The sequence below is a fragment of the Loa loa genome (assembly GCF_000183805.2).
Source record: "Loa loa unplaced genomic scaffold supercont3.303, whole genome shotgun sequence".
In the NCBI taxonomy this organism is placed as follows: Eukaryota; Metazoa; Nematoda; class Chromadorea; order Rhabditida; family Onchocercidae; genus Loa; species Loa loa.
In genome coordinates this window covers 10,265-33,808 of record NW_018108483.1, presented here as the reverse complement: position 1 = coordinate 33,808, position 23,544 = coordinate 10,265, and the positions used below count along the sequence as shown (strand labels likewise).

The window sequence follows — 23,544 nt, the reverse complement described above, 5'->3', positions numbered from 1 at the left end:
CCCAAAACGAAATCAGATAGATAAGACTAGGATGAAACAATGCATGGGAGCTGCCATTATAACCAATTCAGATGAACCACTCCTGTACAAATGAAACAAAACAAACTGCTCGATACCAATTTGACAAATACAGTTTAAAGATTTTAGGATCGGATCATCATCCCGTAAAATGTACTCGTTTACTCGTTCCACCATTCAACTACAAGTCGAACAAATCAGAACAGGCGCATCTCATACTGAGCCAGGGTCCCCCAATTCAGTATACAATTTAGAGTACCCTGGGGTTACATCACTTCAGAGTTCTTTTCGAACTCCTTGATGTGTATAGCGACATTCTCTAGATATTTGAAAGTGTTGCGCAGATGATTTACCCAACTTACTTTTCCAATATTTACATTTTTTTGTTTCTGTTTTACTCGAATTTCTCGACATTTTCTTCCCCAGTTTCTTTGAACGGCGAATGCACTTTCTGTAATACATGAAGGAAATGAAAGGAAGCTCAAATGAACTTATAACAGTACTTTTATATTGCAATTCTAATGGAAATAGGCTAAACTGAACTGGAGAGAGAAACACTCCCCAGTGAATGAAAGGTTGAACGTGATGCACTGATTGCAGCGTCACCGTCGAAGATATTTTCGGCCACCCGGATGAAGCGTTCGTACAACAATTGATTTTAAGAGATTTATCTTGTAAATTTGGGAATAAATTATTAACAATGATCACAGAAAAAAGAAATGAGTACGATCAATTTAAACTCCCGCTTCCGATGCAACTCGTTCAAAAGCTTTTTCACGAGCAATGTAATCCAAAGTCCATTGATGATTTGGAAAGCCTTCCTTTAACTGATTGATATAGCGACTGGTCACCTGAAATGCAACTCAAATGTTCTATTCCGGGAATGGTTTGCCATAGATAGAACATATTTCAACAGGAATATGTTTTATTCCAGTTGAAATTGCTTACTTCTGGTGCTTTTCCGAGATATTGGCTAACAACAACCAAGTTTATGATTGCTTCTGCATTGTTGGCATCTCTTTGCAGTGCTTCCTGAAAAATACATGCATATCTTTCTTTACACGTATCCAAATATTGTCTTAGCTGAAGTCCTTCCAGTAAAAACATTCGTCATAAAAAGTTTCTGATGCAAAAGGAAACGTGGAAACTTCGGGCACTCCATATTAATTATTTAACATTGTCCATCACAGATATGGAATAACTACACAATACATTCTTGAAATCAAATTTAAACTAACTAGAAGTAGTTTTTCTGCTTCCTGGTATTTTTGTTGTTGAATTAGGCTCGATGACTGAGCAACTAGTAAAAGCGGTGTTGCACCATATTTATCTATCATCTCTTGATAAGCATAAAATACATCTTTCAGTTTATCTTTCCCCTGGAAGCATAGGGGTAAAACATAACAACTTCCAGAATATCGCAAGTATCAGCGAAGGGGAAGTACTTTCGTAACGAAATTTGATGGGAACTATATGCTACAACACTCCATTCCATAAATCTCAATTCTTGGGAAAAACTGCTAGATGTAGATCCGATAACTTCATTATGGCTTCAAAATGCTTCATGAAAAAACTAATTTGCTTCAATAGTTGATGTTCAGAGAAAAATATCAGAATTTCGCAATTCAACAGGAACTAACAAGCGCGATATTGACCCAGGCAAGCGCAAGCTGAGTTATAGTAGCATCTTCATCTATTTCTTGCATCTTTTTGATCTCCTTCACAGCCAAATCAACTCGATCGATCTTTAGTAAACACTGTACAGTCAATGCTTTACTTTCCAAAGAATCACACTGATGCAGCAAACGTAATGCTTCTTCCACATTCTGAAAGCTATGAAAAACTAACGTTGTGAAATTAAATACATAGAAATGTCTAAAGACTGATTTTCCCACTTAATTTTAAATTTAATTTATATGGGCTAAATTTTTTTTGCAGTCGTAATTCCTCGGTTTAAAAATATCAACCGTGTTTTTGAAAATAAAAGAAAAAAATTCACAGAAACCATATATGCCAATATTGCAAACACGAAATAAACTGAATTAACACAATTATATCGGATTTCAAAGTTCTGAATCACTAATATAATTGCTGCTGCAGTAAGCAGAGGAAAAAATACGAAAACTAAGAGCATCCTCAAAAGTAAGGATAGGAAAAAATACATACCTGTTCATGAATGTACATATGAGCTGCCAATAATAAAACAGTATCGTCGTGAGGAATCTCTTCGTTAAGTTCCGTTTCAAATTCTTTCATTATTGCTGTTCTGAAAGATCCAACGACTAAAAAATAAGAAATAGACAACTAGCAGGCAAGATGACACGTAAAAGCGTCTTTTTCTGACTTTAACAAGGCATAAAATTAACCTTCTGAGGCGAGAGAAGTTTTACAGTGACTTTAGAGAGTCTGATGAATGGAAAATCTTTAAATGACAATACAGGAGATGAAAAGTGTTTCTATTATTTAATTCTGGTATTCTACGGCGTATGATTAACGGCTTTCCCAGAGATCCAAACAGTTCTCAGAAGTTAACACCCACCATTTCTTTCTAAGATGCTACAACTAAAGCATGTGCATGACACTAAAAATTTAGAAAGCTTCTTGGATCTCTAACAAAAACGAAATCCATTCCGGTTTACGAATGATTTCCATTAGCCTCCAAATTATAACGTTTACCTTCTTGAAAAAAAAAGAAACAAAAAACAAAAAATGAAAAAAGGAAAAATGCCATTAATTATTCATCCAAATATTCTGCATTTCATCTAAAAAAACCCCTTCGGAATGGAAGAGGGTCTTTCAGAACTTTTTCTAAAAGACTCATTTGTGAAATCATCACCTCTTACCTTTTATCTGGATTGGCTACATAGTCTGCGAAACGTCGAACTGCTCTTAAAGCAGGTGAGGTTGAACGTTTTTCTATTTCAGTTAGCACTAAATTCGACTTATTTTGTGCGATATATGCTCTGTACATGTAAACATCCTTTAACAGCTTATCACTTTCCTCTTTTATTCGTAAATTCTGTAAAAATGATTGATCTTCTTCATTAAAAAAAAGAAGATGAGAAAAGAAACTGTACCAATGAAGTAAGTGCTAATAAGACACAATTTTCAATTACCAACATAGGTTTTCCTTCATAAACATGCTGAAATTAATGCAACAACTGTGAAGCATAAAAAGGTGCATATATATTAGCCGCATTTACAGAAACTGCAACAAAATTATCTTCATCCGAAAATTTTTTCCCAACTGCTTGAATGCAGTAAGAATTGTAAAGCTTAGACAGTTTTACAGTCTGCTAAACAGAATATCCCAAAGATTAAAACGCCAGCCTAATTTTATTATGCACACTACTACTGAGACTGCATAACCAGAAAATGAATTGATAGAAACTACGATAATTAATGATTATATTTGTGTCCTGCTGTTACGAGAAAAATATCAATAAGCATAAGATATAGGAAGTATTCCCAGACAATTTAAAATTTAGATTCGAAAAGCTTACTTGTGCTTCATTAATGCAATTTTGGTATGCACCGAGGAAAAAATTATTGCGTACTTCAAACAAATGATCCACATCATCTGCTTTGGTCATTGCTAAACTGCAAACAGTGATTAATTTAAAATTTAAACATCGGTTAATTATGTTTTTTTTAACATATTTAAAAATTCACGTATGTCGAACCAAAGATACGGAAGACCAAATTATACTGAACCAACATGTCTGAAAACTTGAATGTTCAGAAGCGTAAGACACGTAGATATTAGTTGTTAAATAAATCTGCTCAGATGGGTACGAAACGTGGTATTAAATCACATAAGAAAATTCACCTTAGACAAAATTATCAAAAACGAATGAGACAAAGTGCTAATTGATCGTTGCATACGATCACGTGCGTGATATACGATTATGCAAATCTGGGGACCATGATTGTTTTATGTTATATTGAATATTCTGATGTTAGATATTCAAATTAAATTTATTGCCACTATTTTAGATTTGAAATGTTTTGAATCTTAATAAATACAGCTTCCTTGAATTACTTAATAAAATTTTATGTTCCCATTGTGTAACTCTGTTTGTTTGTAAGTATGTTAGCTTCGAAACTTAAAATATTAAAAGAATTTTTTTTTTTTAAATCGAAAATCTTCAACTCATTAAAAGTTTCACACTATTGTAGTTAACTAAAAAAAAAGCGTTGGGCAATTTATTTTTTTTTAAGCATTTTAAAAAAAGCATTTTTAAAAAAAGCAAAAAGCAAAAGCATTTTTTTTAAGCGTTAAGCATTTTATACTTATATAGCTTAATTTGAATCAAAATTTCACTTACATTTATTTCAAAATTTTCCATTTAAATTCTTGATTTTAATTCCTATAGCGTCTAAAATTCTTAAATTAATTATGCAGATCGCATTTTTTTTGTCTCTTTAATTTGCATACTAAAAAATTAGTACAAATAGTAATTGACAATGTCAAACAATTCATTTATATTCATTAACTTACGGTATGATATATTCAATCAATTTTTTGCAATAACTTCAGTCTTAATTTTGTTGAATTGTTGGCTTACTGTCTAATTTTCAAAGTAATGTTAAACTTGAAGAGAAAAACAACAATCTGATGTCATTTCTGAAAATCGTTTATCTTTTTTTTTTCATGAAATTCCAAATTATTTAAAAAATAAAGTAAAATTAAAAAATTGAAAAATCAAAGTGTCGTTATAATCATGAGGAATTTCCTTTCCTTTTATTTGAATCAATGCAGGTAGGAAGAGATGGAGTGAATTAATTAGACTAATTAGAGAGAAGTATTGTGATTATTTAAGTGTATTTTGTAATTTTTTATTTTCATCCATGCATTTATCTTTTGTAACAAACAATTTTGTAGAAATTTTGATGAGAATAAGATTGTGAACAAAGTGTGAAATAAGAAAAGATTGAATAAAGAAAATGTTGAAGAATGGAACAAATTTAAAAGTATATTTAAATTATTACATCCTCTTTGTTTAAGAAAAAAAAGAAAAAATGGAAAGTGGAATGGATTAATTAGATTAATCAATTAATTAATTAGTTTCAAAGAAAAGTAATTTTCGTTTAATTTTCCAAAAATTTTGTTATTTTCCCGTTTCTAATTTTTTTCAAATTTATCATCCATTTGAAGATTTTTATTGAAACATTTTATTGTTAGGAAGGATATTTTAAATTTCATTCATTTATTCTATTTATTTAATTGTAACACTTATTTATTGTCACTTTACTGGACAATTATAGAAGTAATTAATAACGAATCATTTAATCAGTTGTTTATCAGTTTGCACTTTTTTTTTTCTCCATCTTCTTTCAAATAATACAAACAAAATTTTTAATTTAATTTTAGAAGAATTACAAGGTAGATGGGTATATATGATTTGTAATTAATTAATTGTTAAATTAACTTACAAAAGAGAGAAAAAAAATTGTGTGTACAATTTTGCAAAAAAATATTGAAAATAAACTAGGAAGTACATTTATTACTAGGTCATATTATTTGAACTAAACCAAAACAATTAGTCATCACATAAATCTTCCTTAATAATGTTAAGATTTGAGTGTTGAATTTCATTTAATTCATTCTATTAATTTTTTATCATGTTTAATTAATAATTAACGATTTCATCTTTTTTTTTCCATTGATAATTAACAATTTCTGTAAATAGTATTTCGATTTTATATTAAATTTCCATTACATGCATTCGTTCTAGATGATTTCTTCTTTTTTTTTTCGAAGTCATTTTTTATCATTTGAGAGAGATATCAAAAAATTGATTGTGTAAAGTTTTACAAAAGAAGAAATTTTAATAATTTAAAAAACTGATGAAAAAGTAAATAAATTAGCAAAAAGTTTCTTTCTTTTTCTTTTCGATAAAGAATGATTGTTAAGAAAAGTAAAGTTTTGCTTATTAAAAATATGAAATGGATAAATTATACATCTTTAAATATGATAATTTTATTTAGGATACCATACAATTGGAACAATCAAATAATGGAAATGATGAGGAAAAGTTGGATTCAGCTAGTACTGAAAAAGAAGATATTACACAGCCAAGTATTGTCTCTATAGAAAATGTTTGTTTATCTTATCATTTCTTAATTTTGCTAATGAAGATTTTCTTATATAACAATGCATAATGTTTAGAAATGATAATAAATTTATTAACTATTAAACTTACAAACTATTAAATTTACCAATGATTAAATTTATTAACTGTTAAACTTACCAACCACTAAATTTACCAACTATCAAACTTATCAATCATTAAACTTATCAATTATTCAACTTATCAACTATTATATTTATCAACCATTAAATTTATCAATTACTAAATTTATCAATTGCTAAGCTTATTGAATGTTAAACTTATCAACCATTAAACTTATCAGTTACTAAACTTATCAACTATTAAGTCTATCAATTATTAAACTTACCAACCACCAAACTTATCAACTATTAAGCTCATCAATTATTAAACTTATCAATTATTTAACTTATCAACTACTAAATTTACCAATCATTGAATTTATCAACTATTAAAATTATCAACTGCTAAGCTTATCAACCATTGAACTCATCAATTATTGGCCTTATCAACTATTAAATCTATCAACCTTATCATATGACTGATTTATTTACATATTTTAAACATTTACAGCATAAGTTGGGGTTTTTCTTTTTCTTTTTTAGGTGGAAGAAATTGAATCCAACGAAAAATTGGTTGAATCATCTGAAGGAGAAGTGAAACCAAATGAGACCACGGAAGTGCAAATATCCAATGAGGGTAGTGTTCAGGAAGGTGATAAGACTGAGGCAATTATGTCAACGGCAAGTATAATTCAACAAGATGTAAAAGAGCAACAAGTTGACAAAGATGACAGTCAATTATTAGCGTCATCAACGTCAAGTCATGGATCACCATCAGTTCAAACATCACCAAAAATCATTCAAATAACACCACCAACACCTTCAACAACAAAATCTTCCTTAACAAAGACTGTAATAGTAAAATCTCCTCCGATAACAAAACCATCTCCATCAATAAAAGCACCGGTAACAAAATCTATGGCAATAAAAATTCCGGTAATAAAACCAAGTGAAACCGTATCAAAAATTACTTTAAAAATACCTAAAGTTGTTTCCGGTTTCGGAACTAGCATTCCGTCAACATTCACTGGTGATGATGAAGATGATTACTTTCATGGGTTCATCCTTTTTATTTTTTACTTTTTTTTTCTTTCAATTCTTATTTAATAATTTAAAAAATTTTCAAGATAATTATGTTAAAATTGTATGTGTCACTATTTGATATTTTTAATTATAACCGTAATATTTATGTTATCAATCATTTATGTTTACAATTTATGCTTTATCTGAAATATATTTTGTAGATTTTTGCCTCGTGAAGATGCAAATACGCTCTGCGTACTTGATGGTGACTTTTTACTACGAACTACCGAAGTTTCGTCTGGTGAAGATCGTAAGGTGATAAAATATTTCAATGATAATTATCATTAGGAATATCCTGACGGATATTTTATAAAATTCTCTGAACTTTTTTTTTTTTTTCAAATAAAATTCTTCGAACGTAAAATTGATAAGATAGAATTTTTCGAATATTTTATAAAGATAGATTCTTCTATTGGGCATATAGAATTTTGTCAGATTATCACAAAGAATTTTGTCGTGTTATCACAGAATATATCAAGTAGTCGTAGAATTTATCATCATTCCTACCCTGAAAATTATCATGTTATCACAGAATTAGCAAAATTATCATAGTAGGATGAATTACCTGTGACGTTTTCTAATTGTTAAACGAATTTTGCATTAATTTTATAAATAATATAAATTAAAAGTAAGAAATGGAAATGAAAATTGTCAGGGAGATTAAAAATAGATAAAATTACTTAAATTAATTAAATGTATAATAGCACCATAAGTAATCCGATAGAAGAGTAAAAATTTGATCGAAAAGAATAATTCCAGAATTTTGATTTATTCTCTTAAGAAGGATTTAAATTCGAAATTTGATTTTAATACTTGCTCGATTCAAGTTTTACCTATTTTTTTTTCACTCAATTCTGACCTCCTAAAATATGGCTTATTTAATTTTTAAGAACTTTTTTTTTTCGATCTTTTTTGAATTTCATCCTTGAAGAGAACACATAGTAAAAGTTTCATGAATAATCCATTCATTTTTAGCTAATTATCAGAAACATACAAGAATATTTTGTACACTAAATTATTATAAAATTTATTAAATTATACTAGAATTTATCAAATTATCATAAAATTTATCATATTAACATAAAATTTATCACATCATTTATGTAATTTGTTATAATTATCACAAAATTTATCATGCTATCACAGAATTTCTCATATTACTGCATAAATTTGTCATGTTATCATAGAATTTGCCAAGTTATCATGGAATTTATCACATTATCTTAGAAGTTATCATGCTATCACATAATTTATCATGTTATTATATAATTTATCATGTTATCACAAAATTTATCAAGTTATTAAAAAATTTATCATGTTATTATATGATCCATCATTTTATCACTGAATTTCTTAAGTTATCATGGAAGAATTTATCAAATTATCATAAAATAATTAATCAAGAGCATTTAGTATGTAAATGAACAATTATTAGTTCCAGTATATTAAAATATTTATTTTAGGAATCACACAACACTTTCACTTATAAATGTTCATTTCTAATCAATTATTCCTTCTTTTTTTTGTAAAAAAAAAATAGTTTTTTTATGTTTTTTCTTTTCGTTTTTTTTTTTTTTTGTAATTGAAGTTATATCATATCATTAGTTTAATGTTATCACTTCTTTAAGCTATGCTTATCAGTTGCATGGCGTGGTAAACATCATATCATTTTACATTATGATAAATCAAAGAATCAATATGGAATGAAAGCTAATCATACATTTCCTACAATTACCGATTTGGTTAATTATTATGCTCAACATAAATTTAAAGTACTAAAAGAACGTGTATTATTAAAGAATCCAATCATTACACAAGTATGTATTTTTATTGATTATCATTATTCCTGATAATATTTATTATTTATTATTTGTGGAGTATTACGATTCTTTCTTATAGAGTATTACGATTCTTTCTTATAGAGTATTACGATTCTTTCTTATAGAGTATTACGATTCTTTCTTATAGAATATTACGATTCTTTTTTATTAGCAAATTCCACTTTTTTACTTAATTCATTCACTTATTATGCTAATGATTAGTTTCTTATCTATAATGATAAGATATCAATCATAGCGAAAGTATCTTATTGTAATATTTATTGATATCATTTTATTCATTTCATATTTTTACAAAGTAAAAAGGATATAAAAAGTTAATGCATATCAATACGTACGTAAAGACGTACGTGTAATTTTCCTGAATAAAACGTAAACAAACATCTTTGTTTTCATATTTACCTTGTTCAGCCATGGGAATTGAAGCATCAACAAGTGGAACTTCTTCAAAAACTTGGTGAAGGCGCATTTGGTGAAGTTCATTCAGCTAATCTTGCGCTTACACCTCGATTTCGTGTCAAAGCTGCTGTTAAAGTTGTATGCTAATAATGAATGTATTTGAACAAATTTAAAATTTTCATTTATTCCTTTAGAAATATTTTAAATTTTAATAATTTTAATAGTATTTTCAAATTGATTAATTTATTGTTATCATGAAATTTGCAATATTTTTCACTAATTTATATAATTAAGCTATCTTACAAACTATCTTGCAAACTACTAACACTTACATTTGATTTATCTTTTACTTTGGTTCAGTTAAGTAATTAATTATCAGAAATGTTAGATAAGTTGATTACCAGATTAATAAATAAATAAATCAATCAATCAATCAATAAATAAATCAATAAATAAATAAACAAACAAAAAGTAAAATAAATAAATAAATAAATAAACAAATAAATAAATAAATAAGCAAATAAATAAACAATGAAATAAATGAATGGACAATTAAACAAATAAATATATATTTTTTCTTACTGTAAGCTTAAATGTGATACGATGACAAAAGAAAAAGTACGAGAAGCGATGTGTGAAGTTCGAATGTTACGAAATTTACGACATGAAAATATCGTTCGATTTTATGGTGTTGCTAATAGACGAGAACCTTTAATGCTCATTATGGAACTTGTCAAAGTAACAATATTTCAAATTTAATTAATAATTTCAATTTTAATACCAAAATTTATAATACATTTCCATTTCATATTATAATCTTTTACACGATATGATGTTACTTTTCTATCCTTTTCTTTTTTCGAAATTTTGGAAATGATAATTTTAATTTGAACCAATTTCAATTTTATCTATTTTAAATTTTCGAATATTTCATTTAGGAAGGTGCATTGGATACATTTCTTAAAAAAAATGGTAATAATCTTCCAATGAAAATCAAACTATTAATGATACGTGATGCTGCATTTGGCCTAGCATATTTACATGGCCAAAATATTATGCATAGGTCTAGGCTTCTTTTTCTTCTTCTTCTTAACTTTACAATTACAAATGCACTGATCCATTTCAATGTTTTATTAATTGGATTAATTTTCATAGCTAATGATAGTTTAATTTTTAATTTTTATAAAATCATTTCTTTCAAAAATAACACTTAATTATTATTTCCATATACAATTGTTTTATACTAAAACTTTGATTTAAAAAGATTACTTAATTAAAATTATTTATTCATTTATTAAATTTCAAATTTTCTTTCATTTCATTTCTTTCCAGTAAGACCTATTTCATGTACATAACATTTATTTGTAATATGAAAACCTAGTAATTAATTAATTAGAACTAAATGATTAAACGGAATCAACGCAAGAAGCGAAAACTTTTTCAAAAAAAAAAAATTTTTCGATAGCTTTTGATAAAATAATATATTGATTGTCAGTTAGTTACTTTTTAGCAAAATAATCTTTGATCATCATATCACAGGTTGTACCATCTTATTACTATCACTGATAAAATTTACGAGAATAACAAAGATAAAATTTTGACAATTCAAATTTTTCTTCTTTACTTTTTTTTTTTTTTTTGTTCAGAGATTTGGCAACTCGTAATTGCTTATATACAGGTGAAACAGTAAAATTAAGCGATTTTGGTATGTCTGTTTATGGACCTCAACATAAATTACTACCAACTGATAAAGCACCTGTTCGATGGATTGCACCTGAGGTAAATTTTATTTTAAATTTTTAAAAATTTCAAGTTTGCAATTTTTTTTTGCCGTAAATTTGTAAAATTTAAGTTTGCTATTATCTTACTTAATTTTTTTTCTTTTAAATCAAAATTGATACATTGATCCTAAATCAATTACTGACTTTTTTTTTTAAATTCTTCCTTTAGTGCTCTGAAGAAGTTATTAATTAAAAAAGTTAAGGAAGAAATTAAATTCGAAGTTTTTTTATTCTTCCTTCAATGATTACAATTGAAGAAGGATTAATAAGTTTGGATTGAATATGTAAATTTTTAGTAAATAAACTATTAAATTTGAGGTATTCCGTACGCTAGTCTATTCATTCCCTTCTGAAACATGGTCTTTTTTTATTATGGTCTGGGAGATTTTCAATAATGCTGTGGAACCATATACAGGTTGGGATCGAGCACGTGTTAAAATTGAAGTATGAATTTATTGCTGAAATTATTGTCACTTATAAATGATATAATATTTAAATTTTTTAAAACCATTTAAATCCATTAAATTCACTAAACAAATTTTAAAATTTTCAAATAGTTATTTTGCTCAATCAATTCGTTTTGTTTCATTTCTTTCTTTCTTCAATATTCTTATTAAATGATATATTTTAATAAGATTATATATTCTTATTTTATTTCAAGATATTATTTTATATTTTCATTACAGGTTCTAAAAGGTAGCCGACTATCCATACCTTCCGCAGCACCAGTTATACTTCAAGAACTTTGTAAACAAGCATGGAATACGGATATGAGTAAACGGCCAACGATGTTTACTGTAGCATCTGTAATGAGGAAATTAACCGGACAGTAAGTATACATTCGTTACTTTATCTGTCTCTGATCTCTGTATAACTTATCAATTCTTACCTATTTTTTAACAGTAATACTTTCTGAAAGCATTAAAATTTTGGAAAAAAAGAAAATATGCATTTCTTTTATGTTTGTATGTTAATTTTCTTTCTTTTTTTTTTTTAGAAATGATACTAGTGATAAACAAACTCATGCTACTGTTAGTATGCCAATACCAATGTATAAGAATATGCAAAATAATTATTACAGTCCAAAAGCTTTGACAATTTCTGGTAATAAACCAGTGCCAAGATCGAGAAAAAGGTAAGTACCACAAATAAATTTCACAAAAATCCTACACTGTATTGATATTATTGCTGAATAACGGACAGTTTCAAGTGGAAATATTAGGAGTGATAGGATAATTAGCTATCAGTTAGCAATGTTTATTTTAGAAATACTTCATATTACTGTGTTTTGTATGCCAAATGAAATATCCCTGCATATGTATGTATACGCATGCTATACTTGAATAATTAAGTGGTACTAATGAGTAAAACATTTTTCAATTGCTAATCTTTATATATACAAGAACAAATTATTTATCTGAACTTTTATTCTTCCATTTTCCCATTGCAGCTTCAGAAGGAGTTTCAAGAAAAAGTCTAAGAAATCGGGTCGATAGATGGATTTTTTAGCAATATGTGCATCATATAGTATATGCATGATAATGATCACAATTAACTTTTAATAATGATAATATAAATCTCAACTGTTCATAATCGTATATTTTACTAAACAATATGTTAATAATGTAGTAATAGCAATAAGAGGTAAAATAGCACCAATGCTTAATTTTCAAAACGATAAAAAAACCTCATCCAGCTATGTGATTGATATTATTTGAAATCACTCTAACGATCGTGAAAGTAACGATCAGCAATACTATCTTCTAGCAAAATTTTTTGACGTTCTCTTGCAAATTTACCATTCAAACCAATTCTTGGTGATTTAATTCCATGTCGTACATTGTAAGGCTGCAATAAAATGATTCAAACTATATTTTGTATTTTTTTTTAATTTAATATTTCACAAAATTAAATTAAAGGAATTATAACCTCATAAGGATCATCAATATAATATTTTGGTCGTAACCAAAACGGTGTCATCATACGATCCAGCATCCAGCATTCCTCTTTTGTACACGTTTCATAATAGTAACTTGTCTAAAATTACTATAAATATTTGCATAATTTATTAAGTTTTGACAAGAGCAAAATGTAACAGTAGGACAACACTCTTGTGTTGGTACGAGATTTTAGATTCAGAACTATTTTTACAAATATCCATTCTCAACCAAACAAAAAATATTAAAATAAAGTAGTAAAATATTTTCACAATATTGAAAATTCTCTTCAAATTCATTCGAACTAGAATCATTATAATCATTCAGATATTCAGAGTAGTGTCTTCAATCACAAATGTAATAACTCGAAGTTTTTGATTGGTAAATGTTTGACTGTCAAAAAGAGAAATAATAATTTAAGAAATTAACCTTTAAAAAGGTCTCATCTTTCCTGTAACGTTTTACATTTCTTCCCATTTGTGCACGTATCCACATACCGTTATTAAGTCGCTTAAAACGATCCAGTACATCTTGACATGGTCTTTTGCGCCCTTCTTTTGGATCAAATCTAGAATTATAATAGAATTAAGTAAACCAAGGGAAAATCGCAATAAATGAAGCTAAAAAATATTACTAAAAAAAAAAACTTGTTAAATATAGAATACGGTGCCATTATCATACAAAAAACATGCAAATTTTTAAACGTTTACATGTTAAGATTTATGAACAATGCAACTTTAATGTTTCTCCCATAAGAATTACCAAACACAGTACATGATATGTTGTAATTAACTGCTTAATCCTAATACAGATAATGTGAAAATTCCTGACATACCTGATATGATATTCCCAATGTGGTATCCTAGCAATACTACGTTTCGTAAATTCGGAACCACTTTTAGCCACTAATGACACCACCTTACTTCCACTCAACAACACTGCCATTGTAAAACAAAATTTTGCGGTATTATTTCACGTCTCAACAGCATGTCATCATATCTGAAATTATTCAACATCGTTTCTGCCTTCCAAAATATTCGTACGTTTTCCGTGATAGAAACACTGGCCGAAAAAAAGAACAAGCTTCACGTCACTTATGTGTCATAACTCCACCACGCCACTTACGTACAATTTCACATTATTTATGTACCACAACTTCACGTCACTTAAATCCGATACAAATTGATTCATGTACTTTTTCAAAATTTCTTTAGATCTCGACGTACCACTTACATAAGAACACAAATTACATAAGACAACCATTAACGTATAGCTTGAATTACCTTCACGTATTATACGTTCCCGAAAATGGAAGTGATGCACTGAGTTATTATCATTTCCATAATTTATCCATTTAAATACCATTTCTTATATCATTTTAATAAATAATATTGCTATTTAATGTTGATACGTTAAACGTAAAAAGTTTAAAATAACCAATGCAATGGGATGATTTTATCAGCATAAATTGATAGATTACTTCATTAAAATAATGTTATTTATGTAATTTAACATAAACGTATGCATAGCAAAGAATATGTTCATACATCTACAAAATATTTTGGATAACATATCACATCTAAACAAATATTTTGCATTAACTTTGAAATAATGAAAGGTAGAAAAAAAATAATGAATATAAATCATGATTACTTCAAAAAGTTATTAGGGAATTCATGTCTAATTACCATCTGCTCAATGATATTTCCCTAACTATTTCGTAGATTGAAACTTGTTAATTGTTTTCATTAGCAAAGAAATATAAATGATTGTTATTAAAGCGTTGAATGAAATAAATTGAATTGTATTAAAATCGATAAAATTGAACAAAATTAGATGAATATGTCATTCTCTTCAACAATTATTGGCAATTATTCTCGTATTTATTCATAAATACTTAATTTTCGTAAATTTCTGATTTGTTGTTTGAATAAATCTCTTCAAAAATTTCATCTTCAACATCAATTATTGTTAAAAAAATTAAATACCCTCGAGAATAAACTTACTGAGCTTAGAAAAACTTACTGAGAAAAAACTTGGTGAAAAACTTATTGAACTTAGAATTTACTGGATGTAATTTGTTTTATGCTTGCTTAGTACACTTACTTCTTGTTACTTTTCAAAATGACCTAATGATATTTCTCATACAGTAAAAAATTTTTTGAAATGATTGAAAATTTTCCAATAATCCTTTAAATATTCAAACGATCACAGCAAGCAAACTGAATATTACACATTTGAATGTGAAAGATTTTACAAAAATATAATAGAAAACATATAATGCACCGAAATATGCATAAAATTCATGATTTAATGAATGATCGAATGATGAAAATCAATATTCTATATTTCAGAAAACCGAATTCCTTCTCTTTAGGAATATTTTGAAGCATCCACCTTTACTGTTTTCGAAATTGATCATATCTATCCATCATTCAACAAGAACGAAAAGGTAATACAAACCTGGACATGTTAATGTTTAAGTATCGCCAGGAACGAAATCACTTGATACAATATATCTGTAAAACAATATGAAGGTAATTAAACGGTTCGCAAGGACTGCATACACACGCAAATCATACAAAAGATAGAAAGCATAAGGATGTAAAACAAATCTAAGTAGATGGAATACTCAACAATTTCAACTACCCGCATAATACGCAAAAATGTAAAAACGTTTGAGTAGAGGTTATCCAAACGTGGCAAAACGTAAAAAAGATGTAAGAACAGTTGTACTGTCAATTTGCTTTACTCTTTTGCTTAGTTAATATGATGCTTGCCATAATGTTTTTCAACAAAATCATAAATATATTATAAGAGATAATATTCGATGATATACGAATAAACTTAGTTGTTCCTAACATTCATAAAATAATTCTAATATTGGAAAAGAAAAGGACACAGTAATTATGAAGGAGAAATAGAGAAATATAAAAAATGACTAGTAACTCGATGAACTATGACCGCTATCACGCTCCACATCATCATTTCCAGCTCGACGAATAACATTCAAATTATTATGCAATATGGTTTCAGTACGCTGAGCACATTCATCAATTTCCTGAAAAATAAATAACTTCTTTATTGGATTATTAATTAATTATAGACCCGACAAATATCATTTCCATTTTTTTTCCTTTAAATATTATTTTCATTTTTTTTCTTTTTTTTTTGCAAATACGCCAGTATTATGAAAGATAACTACCAGAGCATATTGAAATATCAAATATCGTTTAATATCACGAATTGTATATCACTCATCCTCCTCTCTTTTTTTTTTTGTAATAAAAAGTAATTAGTGCTAGAGATGAGCATTATATAGAAGTAGAAATATCCCTTTATTTTCTTGTTGTTGCTGTTACCAAGCAAATAAAGTACATTAAATGAACTTTGAAAATTACCTCATTTTACGACTAGAAAAATTAAGAAAAAAGTTCTAACCAGAAAATTAAGCCAAAATTAAACCAAAGTTAGATGTTGAAGAAGCTAGGGAGCAGTTAACAGAAAAGTTGCATATTAAATTTAATCAAAAAATTTGGTAAGTTGCAATTTATTTCATAATTCTCATCCACATACGACTACTGCTTTCGTTTTTTCATTATAGCAAAATGATATGTCATACAATTTACTTCAATCATTTGAGAATGGCTTCGAAGCATTCCTGACAAATCATCCGTGTTCATCGTTATTCCCGTATGGTTGCTTTCCATTGAGCTATCGCTATCATTGCCATCTGGTGAAGAAATTGTTACTGTTGCAGCTGCACCCTCGGGCAATTCGGTGCGATAACGAAAATCAGTTAAATCTGTTGACAACCTAAATATTTATCATTAATAACATCTCCGAAACTAGTATACCATACCAGTTCAGAAAAAATATTTACAAGGATAGGCAGACAGAAAAGGAGATAAAAGTGGCGCCTAAAAAAAATCCACACTTAAACAAGTGATAAAAGACAATAGTTAATCTTAGTGTACTGCATATGAATTCGAATGTAGTTTACCTAATGTTTTTATTTTGTTTCGATTTACCCTGACTAAGAATCAACTGTTGCGCAAGTAATATAACACCAGAACCAAGAGTTCCATCTTTAACTGATCCTGAATCTGCTCCTTCAGGTGATTCATCAAACAGAGCAGGATCGACTGTTTTTTCGCAATCCAAAGTAAGCTGAAAAGCAATAAATGCTGATGAAAAAATGCTATTAGGGCGATATTTCACATCATAAAAGTCATAAATGCATTTCTTCCCTTCTAATGATAAGTCAGAAAAAAGCCGCCATTGTAACATTACGCGAGTTACATCACTTCCAGTAATGGTTTCCGGAAGTATGTTTTATGTAAAACCAATTTTCCCATTAAAAAAAATTAATTTTTATTCCATCACTACGAAACAAATAAGCAAATAAAAAACGTACTTGGTCAAAAGCCACTTTAATCCCTTCGAGGGCAACAGTATTTGCTATATCTGCTTTACGCTTTCTTTCCTCCTCTTCTTCAACTCGACGCTGTGCTTTCTCTTTATTGAATGCTACTTCACAAGATGGTAAGTCCGGTGATTCGCAACCAACGCCAGGTTCACGTCGTACACTTGACAACTATAAAAGATAGAGCGCAAAATAAAACATAATATTTATCAATTACTACCATCTATTACCAACCATTATTAAACATTATGCGAAAGATAATAGTGCAGTTAAATAAAAAGTCTTACAAATAACAAGCACATAATTATCACCGCTAAGACATTACTCAAGTATTAGAACTAACAACCATCATTACTGCAAAATGATAACCATCATTATCACAGTATTTTACCACTAAAATATTTCAATCAATAAAGCATCATTAAAATCTTGCATTGAGTAAATTCACACTCACACTAGTAAATTTATTCTTACTATTAAGATACAATTGGCAGTATTTATTCCTTAGAAAAGTTTTAAAAAAAGCATACGCTTCTCTCTTCATGTATAGCATCTGATATCTGTTCCAAATTTCTCAACGATGATGTATAATCATACTTTTTCTGACGCACCTTTAAAATCATTAGCATTATTGAAAATAACCAAATTTCCTCACTGTAGGATCCAAAAATACTTTGCAAATAAAATCTGGGAAAAAAAACTGTCATAACCAATTGTCATAACCAACCTCCGATTCAAGTTTCAGAATGAGACTTTTTTGATGTTCCAAAATTCTTGTAAATTCGATGCGTTGCTCAAAATAACGTCGGCTTTTCTTAATAGATCGAGCATTTCCATCTAGCATTTGTGCAATTTCTTTTGTTAACTGTGTCATATGTTCCGATATTGAACGATGCACTTCTTCAGCCGCTATACGTTCTTGTTCCGCTTCGTTTACACGTTGGATATGATGGTTTAACACCTGCAAAATAATTAGTTTACTAATCCCATTCTTGAATAATGATTACAGTTATATGCACTTTTTGGAATCAAAAAAATACACATATATTTACAGATTCCTTAAAAATTTGAAAGCAAAGTTTTGGAAGAGCTAACTTGCCGCTTAGTTCTAACAGTGACATGCACTTTTAGTTATTTTGGTTAGACAAAATATTATAAATTGATCTAACAATATTAGTGACATCAGCAAGAATGAATAAATAAATTTGGTAACATAAAAATGGCAATACAAGAAGTACAAGCAACGAATAAATATAGGTGAACTATTTCAACCTCTAAGCATTCTGGTTCAATAATTCGTTGCCGATTTAAACTATCTTGTGTTAATTTCACTTGTTGCTTTGCTACTGCATGCATCGAATTGGCACGCTCGAAGCGTATTGCAGCATTTTGCGCTTCTTCACGTAATCGTCTCTCCTTCAAAAAGAAAAAGAATTCTATGAATTACAAAGTCTCATTTTCCTTCCTTAAAATTCCTGGACAAAAACTTAATATTACTATGTAACTAGTTAAACTATTATTGATTTTTAGCACTAATCGTTTTAATTTCCTCAATATGCAATTACTGTCCGCATAAAAAGCTTATCATATACCACATAATACTGAAATATATTTAGTACCATCAAACTACACCGTATCTAATAATCAAACGATTATTAATATTGCTAATTGAATTGGTAATAATTATTGCACTCAATGTTTGACTTATTATGTTCTACGATTAAATCATATCGAATATGAGATTTTTTTTTTTAGCGCCGTGAAATTCTGCCATTTCATGTCAATTAATAATTGACTATCATGGAATTAAAAATGTTTTCATCATTAGATTTACTGAACGGTTGATAAACTTATTCTCATGTAGTCTGCTACAACAGATAAGTTACATAATTTCTCATCCAGCTATTCGAATATCCGGTAGAGTCTATTCTTTTATCAGCTGATAAATTAAAAATAAATTTCAATGCAAGGTTATCCATTTTAAAATACATTTAATACATTTTTATGTTGAAAAATAGAATTTCATAGCCAACTTTTCAATCGAAAACCTTTCTGTTTATTGCTTTACTTAATAAATTGATTTTTTTCCTACTATCAATCAATAATATTATGCAAAAAATACTACATTTACAAGGGAAAAAAAAGAATGATTATCCAAACGTATAGTAGCATAAATATGAATTGTTTCATAGCTTTTTAAACCTATGATATCTTTCATTATAATACACAGATAAATATAGTTGAAAAAAAAAATAACAAAAAGCTAAATTTATCTTAAGCTAAAAATTTACCTTAAGCTTTGCTTCATAATATGGTCGACCTTTAGCAATTGCTGAACCATATTTACGACTTAATTCGTTCAATTTTTCAGACCAAGAAGCTTGAATTTTCCTGGAAATAAAATTAGTACCAACATAATTAGCACAGTTAATAAACATATTACGAATTGAATAAAGGAGTGCGAAAATTTTAATCTCAATCTTTTATTTTTCGGTTTTTTTTCTTTTTTTTTTTTGCTTTTTCCTATAAATAATTTCATAAAATATCAATAGGATACAATGATGTGACACAGTGCAAAAGTATGAGAATCTATAAAAGCTGTACAAGTTTAAATAATTTCAAAAGGTACCTAAAGGTAGCTCTTGCTTCATCAAGTTGTAATTCTAATTTATTAATTACATCTGTTGCAATATTCAATTTTTCCAATTCTTCATGAACACGATTTAAATGTTTAGCATCAAGCCGAAAATTTTCACCCAATATATAATCCATTTCATCTATAAACATTTACTTATCAATATCATATCATATTTTATCATTTATTAATGCCATTACATTCATAACTTATCATAATTCATTGATTATCATATCATTATTCAAAATATTATTCAATATTTGCAATACCATTCATGTTTATTAACTTAATATCATTAATTAATCATTCGTAATATATCATATTCTGGAATGATATCATGTTGAATATAAGATAAAAAACGAAATCAATTATTTCAAAAATAGTAATGATGAATAAAAATTAAAAATTTTAACGAAAATTAAATGTCAATTATTTTACCTGTTGTAGATGACACCTTTGATGTTGATGGCACATTTGTTTCATTGTGTAAAATTACATCACTTGCATTCATTCGGCTAATTTTTTCTCTTCTTTCTTTCCAAGTTTCTTCTTCTCTTTTTTTAATGAGAATAATTTAGAGAAGAATTGCACACGTTGTTAGAAACATAGTAATTGAATTAAATTATTGGCCCAATTATTTTCGGCACTGAAAAAAAAAGAGAAAGAAAAATATGCAATATTTGATATTTCAAAAATTTCCCAAAATTCACAAAATGAAATAAACGAAATATAAGCTATTTAATTTACTAATGTTCATGATATTAATAAATAAATAAATAAGTAAACGAATAAATAAATAAATAAACAAATAAGTAAATAAAAGCAAATAAACAAATAAATAAATAAATAATAAACAAAATAAATACCAACATATAAATATAATTGTATATGAATTATGCATATTTTAAATTACAAACAATAAAAGTTAAACGATAATGGTGCAATCTTTTCTAGAATTTAATATAATTTTTTTTTTTTAAATTTAATTAATATATTAAAAAAATTCAAAAAATAAAAGATGCAAATTTTAGAAATGACAAAAGATAAAAAAGACAGATTAATTAAAACTAAAATTCATACGAGTATATTCTAACTGAAAAAAGAAAAGAAAAGAAACAGAAGGAAAAGGAAAAGAAAGAAATGCCAGTGAAATTTAAATTAAAATTTGAATAAAATGAATGAAAAGCTGAAATTTATCAAGAAATAAATGTATGAAAAGATAGAAATATATGTTTATGAGGGAAAAAAAGAAAATTTCTTTTTTTTTTCTTTAATATTTTGTGAAGAAAAAAAAACAACGATAAGGAAATATGAAAAGAGAAAAAATGGGAAGAGAGAGAGAGGGAAAAGGGTAAGAGAGAAAGAAAGAAAGGACAAAAGGGTGATCAGATAGTGGAAAATTGTTAAAAATTGTGAAAGGAAATAAAATAATAATACAAATATTTAAAGAAAAAATATGACAAAATATCATTTAGCAAATGAGAGAACAAAAATATGCAAAAAGAAGTAAAAGTAATCTTTGATGTATTAAATGATAACATAAAAGAGCATAGAATAAGACAAAAAAAGAAAAAAAACGCAATAAAATTACAGGTAAATGTAATTAATAATAAATATGAATATATGAATTTGAAAATAAAGATATAATGGATAAATGGATATTGATAGAGATAGAGGTAATGGATAAATAAATATTCATAGGTAGAAGTAATGAGTATCGATAGGTATAGGTAATGGGTACATAAATATTGATAAGTAGAGGTAATAGGTAAACAAATATTAATAAGTACAGATAATGGGTGAATAAATATTGATAGAGAGAGGTAATATAGGTAAATGAATATTAATAAGTATAGATAATAGGTGAATGAATGAATATTGATAGGTAGAGGTAATGGATAAATAAATATTGATAGGTACAGGTAATGTATAATATATAGATAGATATAAATATTGATGGGTACAGGTAATGTATAATATATAGGTAGATGGATATATGATATAAGTAAACGTATCGATATAAATATAGAAAAAGAAAAAAATGAAAAGAGAAAAAAGAATCACTAAAATATATCTCATTAATATCATTCTCATATTATATTATGTTTATATCTTCATTTATTTAAATTAATTAAGTAATTAATTACAAGAGATGCACTGACCGGTTAATTAACATGAAATTAAAAAACAAAATTTCTAAAAATTATTAAATGCTAATATTTATCTCACTCGATACTAAGCTAATACAACTAATATTTGGGCAATTTTCTCTTATCATATTCTAATGATTGATATTATTAGAATGGATGGGATTAAAGAATGAATGATAAGATATGGAAATGATAAGGAAATATGATTGATTATATAAATTCGTTTTTTTTTTTTTTTTTTGTTGAATTTATATAGCTTGAAGTGGAGAGAGGAAAAAAAAGCAAGATTTATTGCCATTAAGATTATTATCGTTAAAATTATTATCAGTGATAGAGAAGGAAGGTAAAGGTAATATCAGATGAAATGAGAATTCTTCTTCTACAGTAGACAAATTAAATTATCCATCTTATCTAACATAGCAGCAAAAAAATAAAAACCCGATAAACAATATTGACATATTTGTCGTATATAATATCAACTGTATAGTACAGTATATATATAATCAGTTCAATTGCACAATATGGTAGTATATGTGGATGATTGCCAATCAGTTAGTGTAAAGACCTTAGTACAAAATACATACACTGATGGTTGCTAATTAGCTACTTCTGTAGGTACGTTCAGTTGTATAGTACAATATACATAGTTGATGAATGCTAACCCAGTTACTGTAACAATCTTAACCATATAATATAGTATATATATGCTGATGGTTGCTAACTAGTTACTGTAAAAATATGAGCTATATGATACAGTATTTATGTGGTGATGAGTGCTAATCAGTTGTTGCAAAAATCCGAGTTGTATAGTACAGTATATACATACTGATAGTTGCTAATCAGCTACTGTAAAAATATGAATTGCATAGTACAGTATACATAAATGTTGATAGTTGCTAGTCGGTTATTGCAAGAGTTTTGCCTAATTGTGCAATACAGTATACATTTGATAAGATTTGCTAATGAGGAAATGAAACTAATATAGCAATATTGCAAATTCTAATTCAAATCCGAACTTTACAAGCATTTAAACCAAGAAAGTTTCTCAAAAAAAAAAGAAAAATTAAAAAGAAAAATCTTTTATAAAAATATTTAAATCTTT

The 23,544-nt window shown here is 27.4% G+C and overlaps 5 protein-coding genes across 5 annotated transcripts; 1 reads left to right on the top strand and 4 right to left on the bottom strand.

The window, feature by feature from the left end:
• Positions 1 to 536: 536 nt before the first annotated feature.
• LOAG_02765 (coatomer protein complex) lies at positions 537 to 3,624 on the bottom strand. Its single transcript, XM_003138302.2, has 7 exons — positions 3,522 to 3,624; positions 2,862 to 3,037; positions 2,185 to 2,284; positions 1,659 to 1,844; positions 1,257 to 1,397; positions 967 to 1,050; positions 537 to 869 (listed from the first exon to the last, which is right to left on the bottom strand). Exons 1-7 carry the CDS (start codon positions 3,609 to 3,611, stop codon positions 753 to 755), a joined length of 894 nt encoding a protein of 297 aa, XP_003138350.1. The 5' UTR covers positions 3,612 to 3,624; the 3' UTR covers positions 537 to 752.
• A 2,299-nt stretch (positions 3,625 to 5,923) lies between these two features.
• LOAG_02764 (TK/FER protein kinase) lies at positions 5,924 to 12,433 on the top strand (the record flags this gene model as incomplete). Its single annotated transcript, XM_003138301.1, has 12 exons — positions 5,924 to 5,944; positions 6,010 to 6,120; positions 6,737 to 7,251; positions 7,438 to 7,531; positions 8,905 to 9,093; positions 9,526 to 9,651; positions 10,102 to 10,251; positions 10,452 to 10,576; positions 11,160 to 11,292; positions 11,613 to 11,738; positions 11,981 to 12,123; positions 12,292 to 12,433. The coding sequence occupies 12 exons, from the start codon at positions 5,924 to 5,926 to the stop codon at positions 12,431 to 12,433; spliced, it is 1,875 nt and encodes a 624-aa protein (XP_003138349.1).
• A 269-nt stretch (positions 12,434 to 12,702) lies between these two features.
• On the bottom strand, positions 12,703 to 14,238 carry LOAG_02763 (hypothetical protein). Its single transcript, XM_003138300.2, has 4 exons — positions 14,067 to 14,238; positions 13,661 to 13,799; positions 13,224 to 13,331; positions 12,703 to 13,142 (listed from the first exon to the last, which is right to left on the bottom strand). The coding sequence occupies exons 1-4, from the start codon at positions 14,174 to 14,176 to the stop codon at positions 13,020 to 13,022; spliced, it is 480 nt and encodes a 159-aa protein (XP_003138348.1). The 5' UTR covers positions 14,177 to 14,238; the 3' UTR covers positions 12,703 to 13,019.
• Positions 14,239 to 15,693: 1,455 nt separating this feature from the next.
• On the bottom strand, positions 15,694 to 20,839 carry LOAG_02762 (hypothetical protein). The gene is made up of 10 exons (XM_003138299.2): positions 20,731 to 20,839; positions 20,287 to 20,434; positions 19,949 to 20,048; positions 18,930 to 19,073; positions 18,385 to 18,618; positions 18,188 to 18,268; positions 17,649 to 17,828; positions 17,235 to 17,401; positions 16,861 to 17,047; positions 15,694 to 16,292 (listed from the first exon to the last, which is right to left on the bottom strand). The coding sequence occupies exons 1-10, from the start codon at positions 20,801 to 20,803 to the stop codon at positions 16,173 to 16,175; spliced, it is 1,434 nt and encodes a 477-aa protein (XP_003138347.1). The 5' UTR covers positions 20,804 to 20,839; the 3' UTR covers positions 15,694 to 16,172.
• Positions 20,840 to 22,009: 1,170 nt separating this feature from the next.
• On the bottom strand, positions 22,010 to 22,414 carry LOAG_02761 (hypothetical protein). The gene has a single exon (XM_003138298.1). It carries the CDS (start codon positions 22,384 to 22,386, stop codon positions 22,072 to 22,074), a length of 315 nt encoding a protein of 104 aa, XP_003138346.1. The 5' UTR covers positions 22,387 to 22,414; the 3' UTR covers positions 22,010 to 22,071.
• Positions 22,415 to 23,544: the final 1,130 nt, after the last annotated feature.

What these genes read in the sequence shown, in the direction of transcription:
- LOAG_02762 (XM_003138299.2), bottom strand. Translation starts at nt 20,803, where the DNA reads ATGAATGCAAGTGATGTAATTTTACACAATGAAACAAATGTGCCATCA. An exon ending in CTATACATGAAGAGAGAAGC is followed by an intron (nt 17,829 to 18,187) that starts GTATGCTTTTTT and finishes TATCTTTTATAG; the next exon opens with TTGTCAAGTGTACGACGTGA. An exon ending in GCCATTCTCAAATGATTGAA is followed by an intron (nt 16,293 to 16,860) that starts GTAAATTGTATG and finishes TTTATTTTTCAG; the next exon opens with GAAATTGATGAATGTGCTCA.
- LOAG_02765 (XM_003138302.2), bottom strand. Translation starts at nt 3,611, where the DNA reads ATGACCAAAGCAGATGATGTGGATCATTTGTTTGAAGTACGCAATAAT. An exon ending in AAGCAGAAAAACTACTTCTA is followed by an intron (nt 1,051 to 1,256) that starts GTTAGTTTAAAT and finishes TGTATTTTTCAG; the next exon opens with GAAGCACTGCAAAGAGATGC. An exon ending in ATCTCGGAAAAGCACCAGAA is followed by an intron (nt 870 to 966) that starts GTAAGCAATTTC and finishes GTTGCATTTCAG; the next exon opens with GTGACCAGTCGCTATATCAA.
- LOAG_02763 (XM_003138300.2), bottom strand. Translation starts at nt 14,176, where the DNA reads ATGGCAGTGTTGTTGAGTGGAAGTAAGGTGGTGTCATTAGTGGCTAAA. An exon ending in CATTGGGAATATCATATCAG is followed by an intron (nt 13,800 to 14,066) that starts GTATGTCAGGAA and finishes TTATAATTCTAG; the next exon opens with ATTTGATCCAAAAGAAGGGC. An exon ending in ATATTGATGATCCTTATGAG is followed by an intron (nt 13,143 to 13,223) that starts GTTATAATTCCT and finishes ATTTTATTGCAG; the next exon opens with CCTTACAATGTACGACATGG.
- LOAG_02761 (XM_003138298.1), bottom strand. Translation starts at nt 22,386, where the DNA reads ATGAGAATGATATTAATGAGATATATTTTAGTGATTCTTTTTTCTCTT.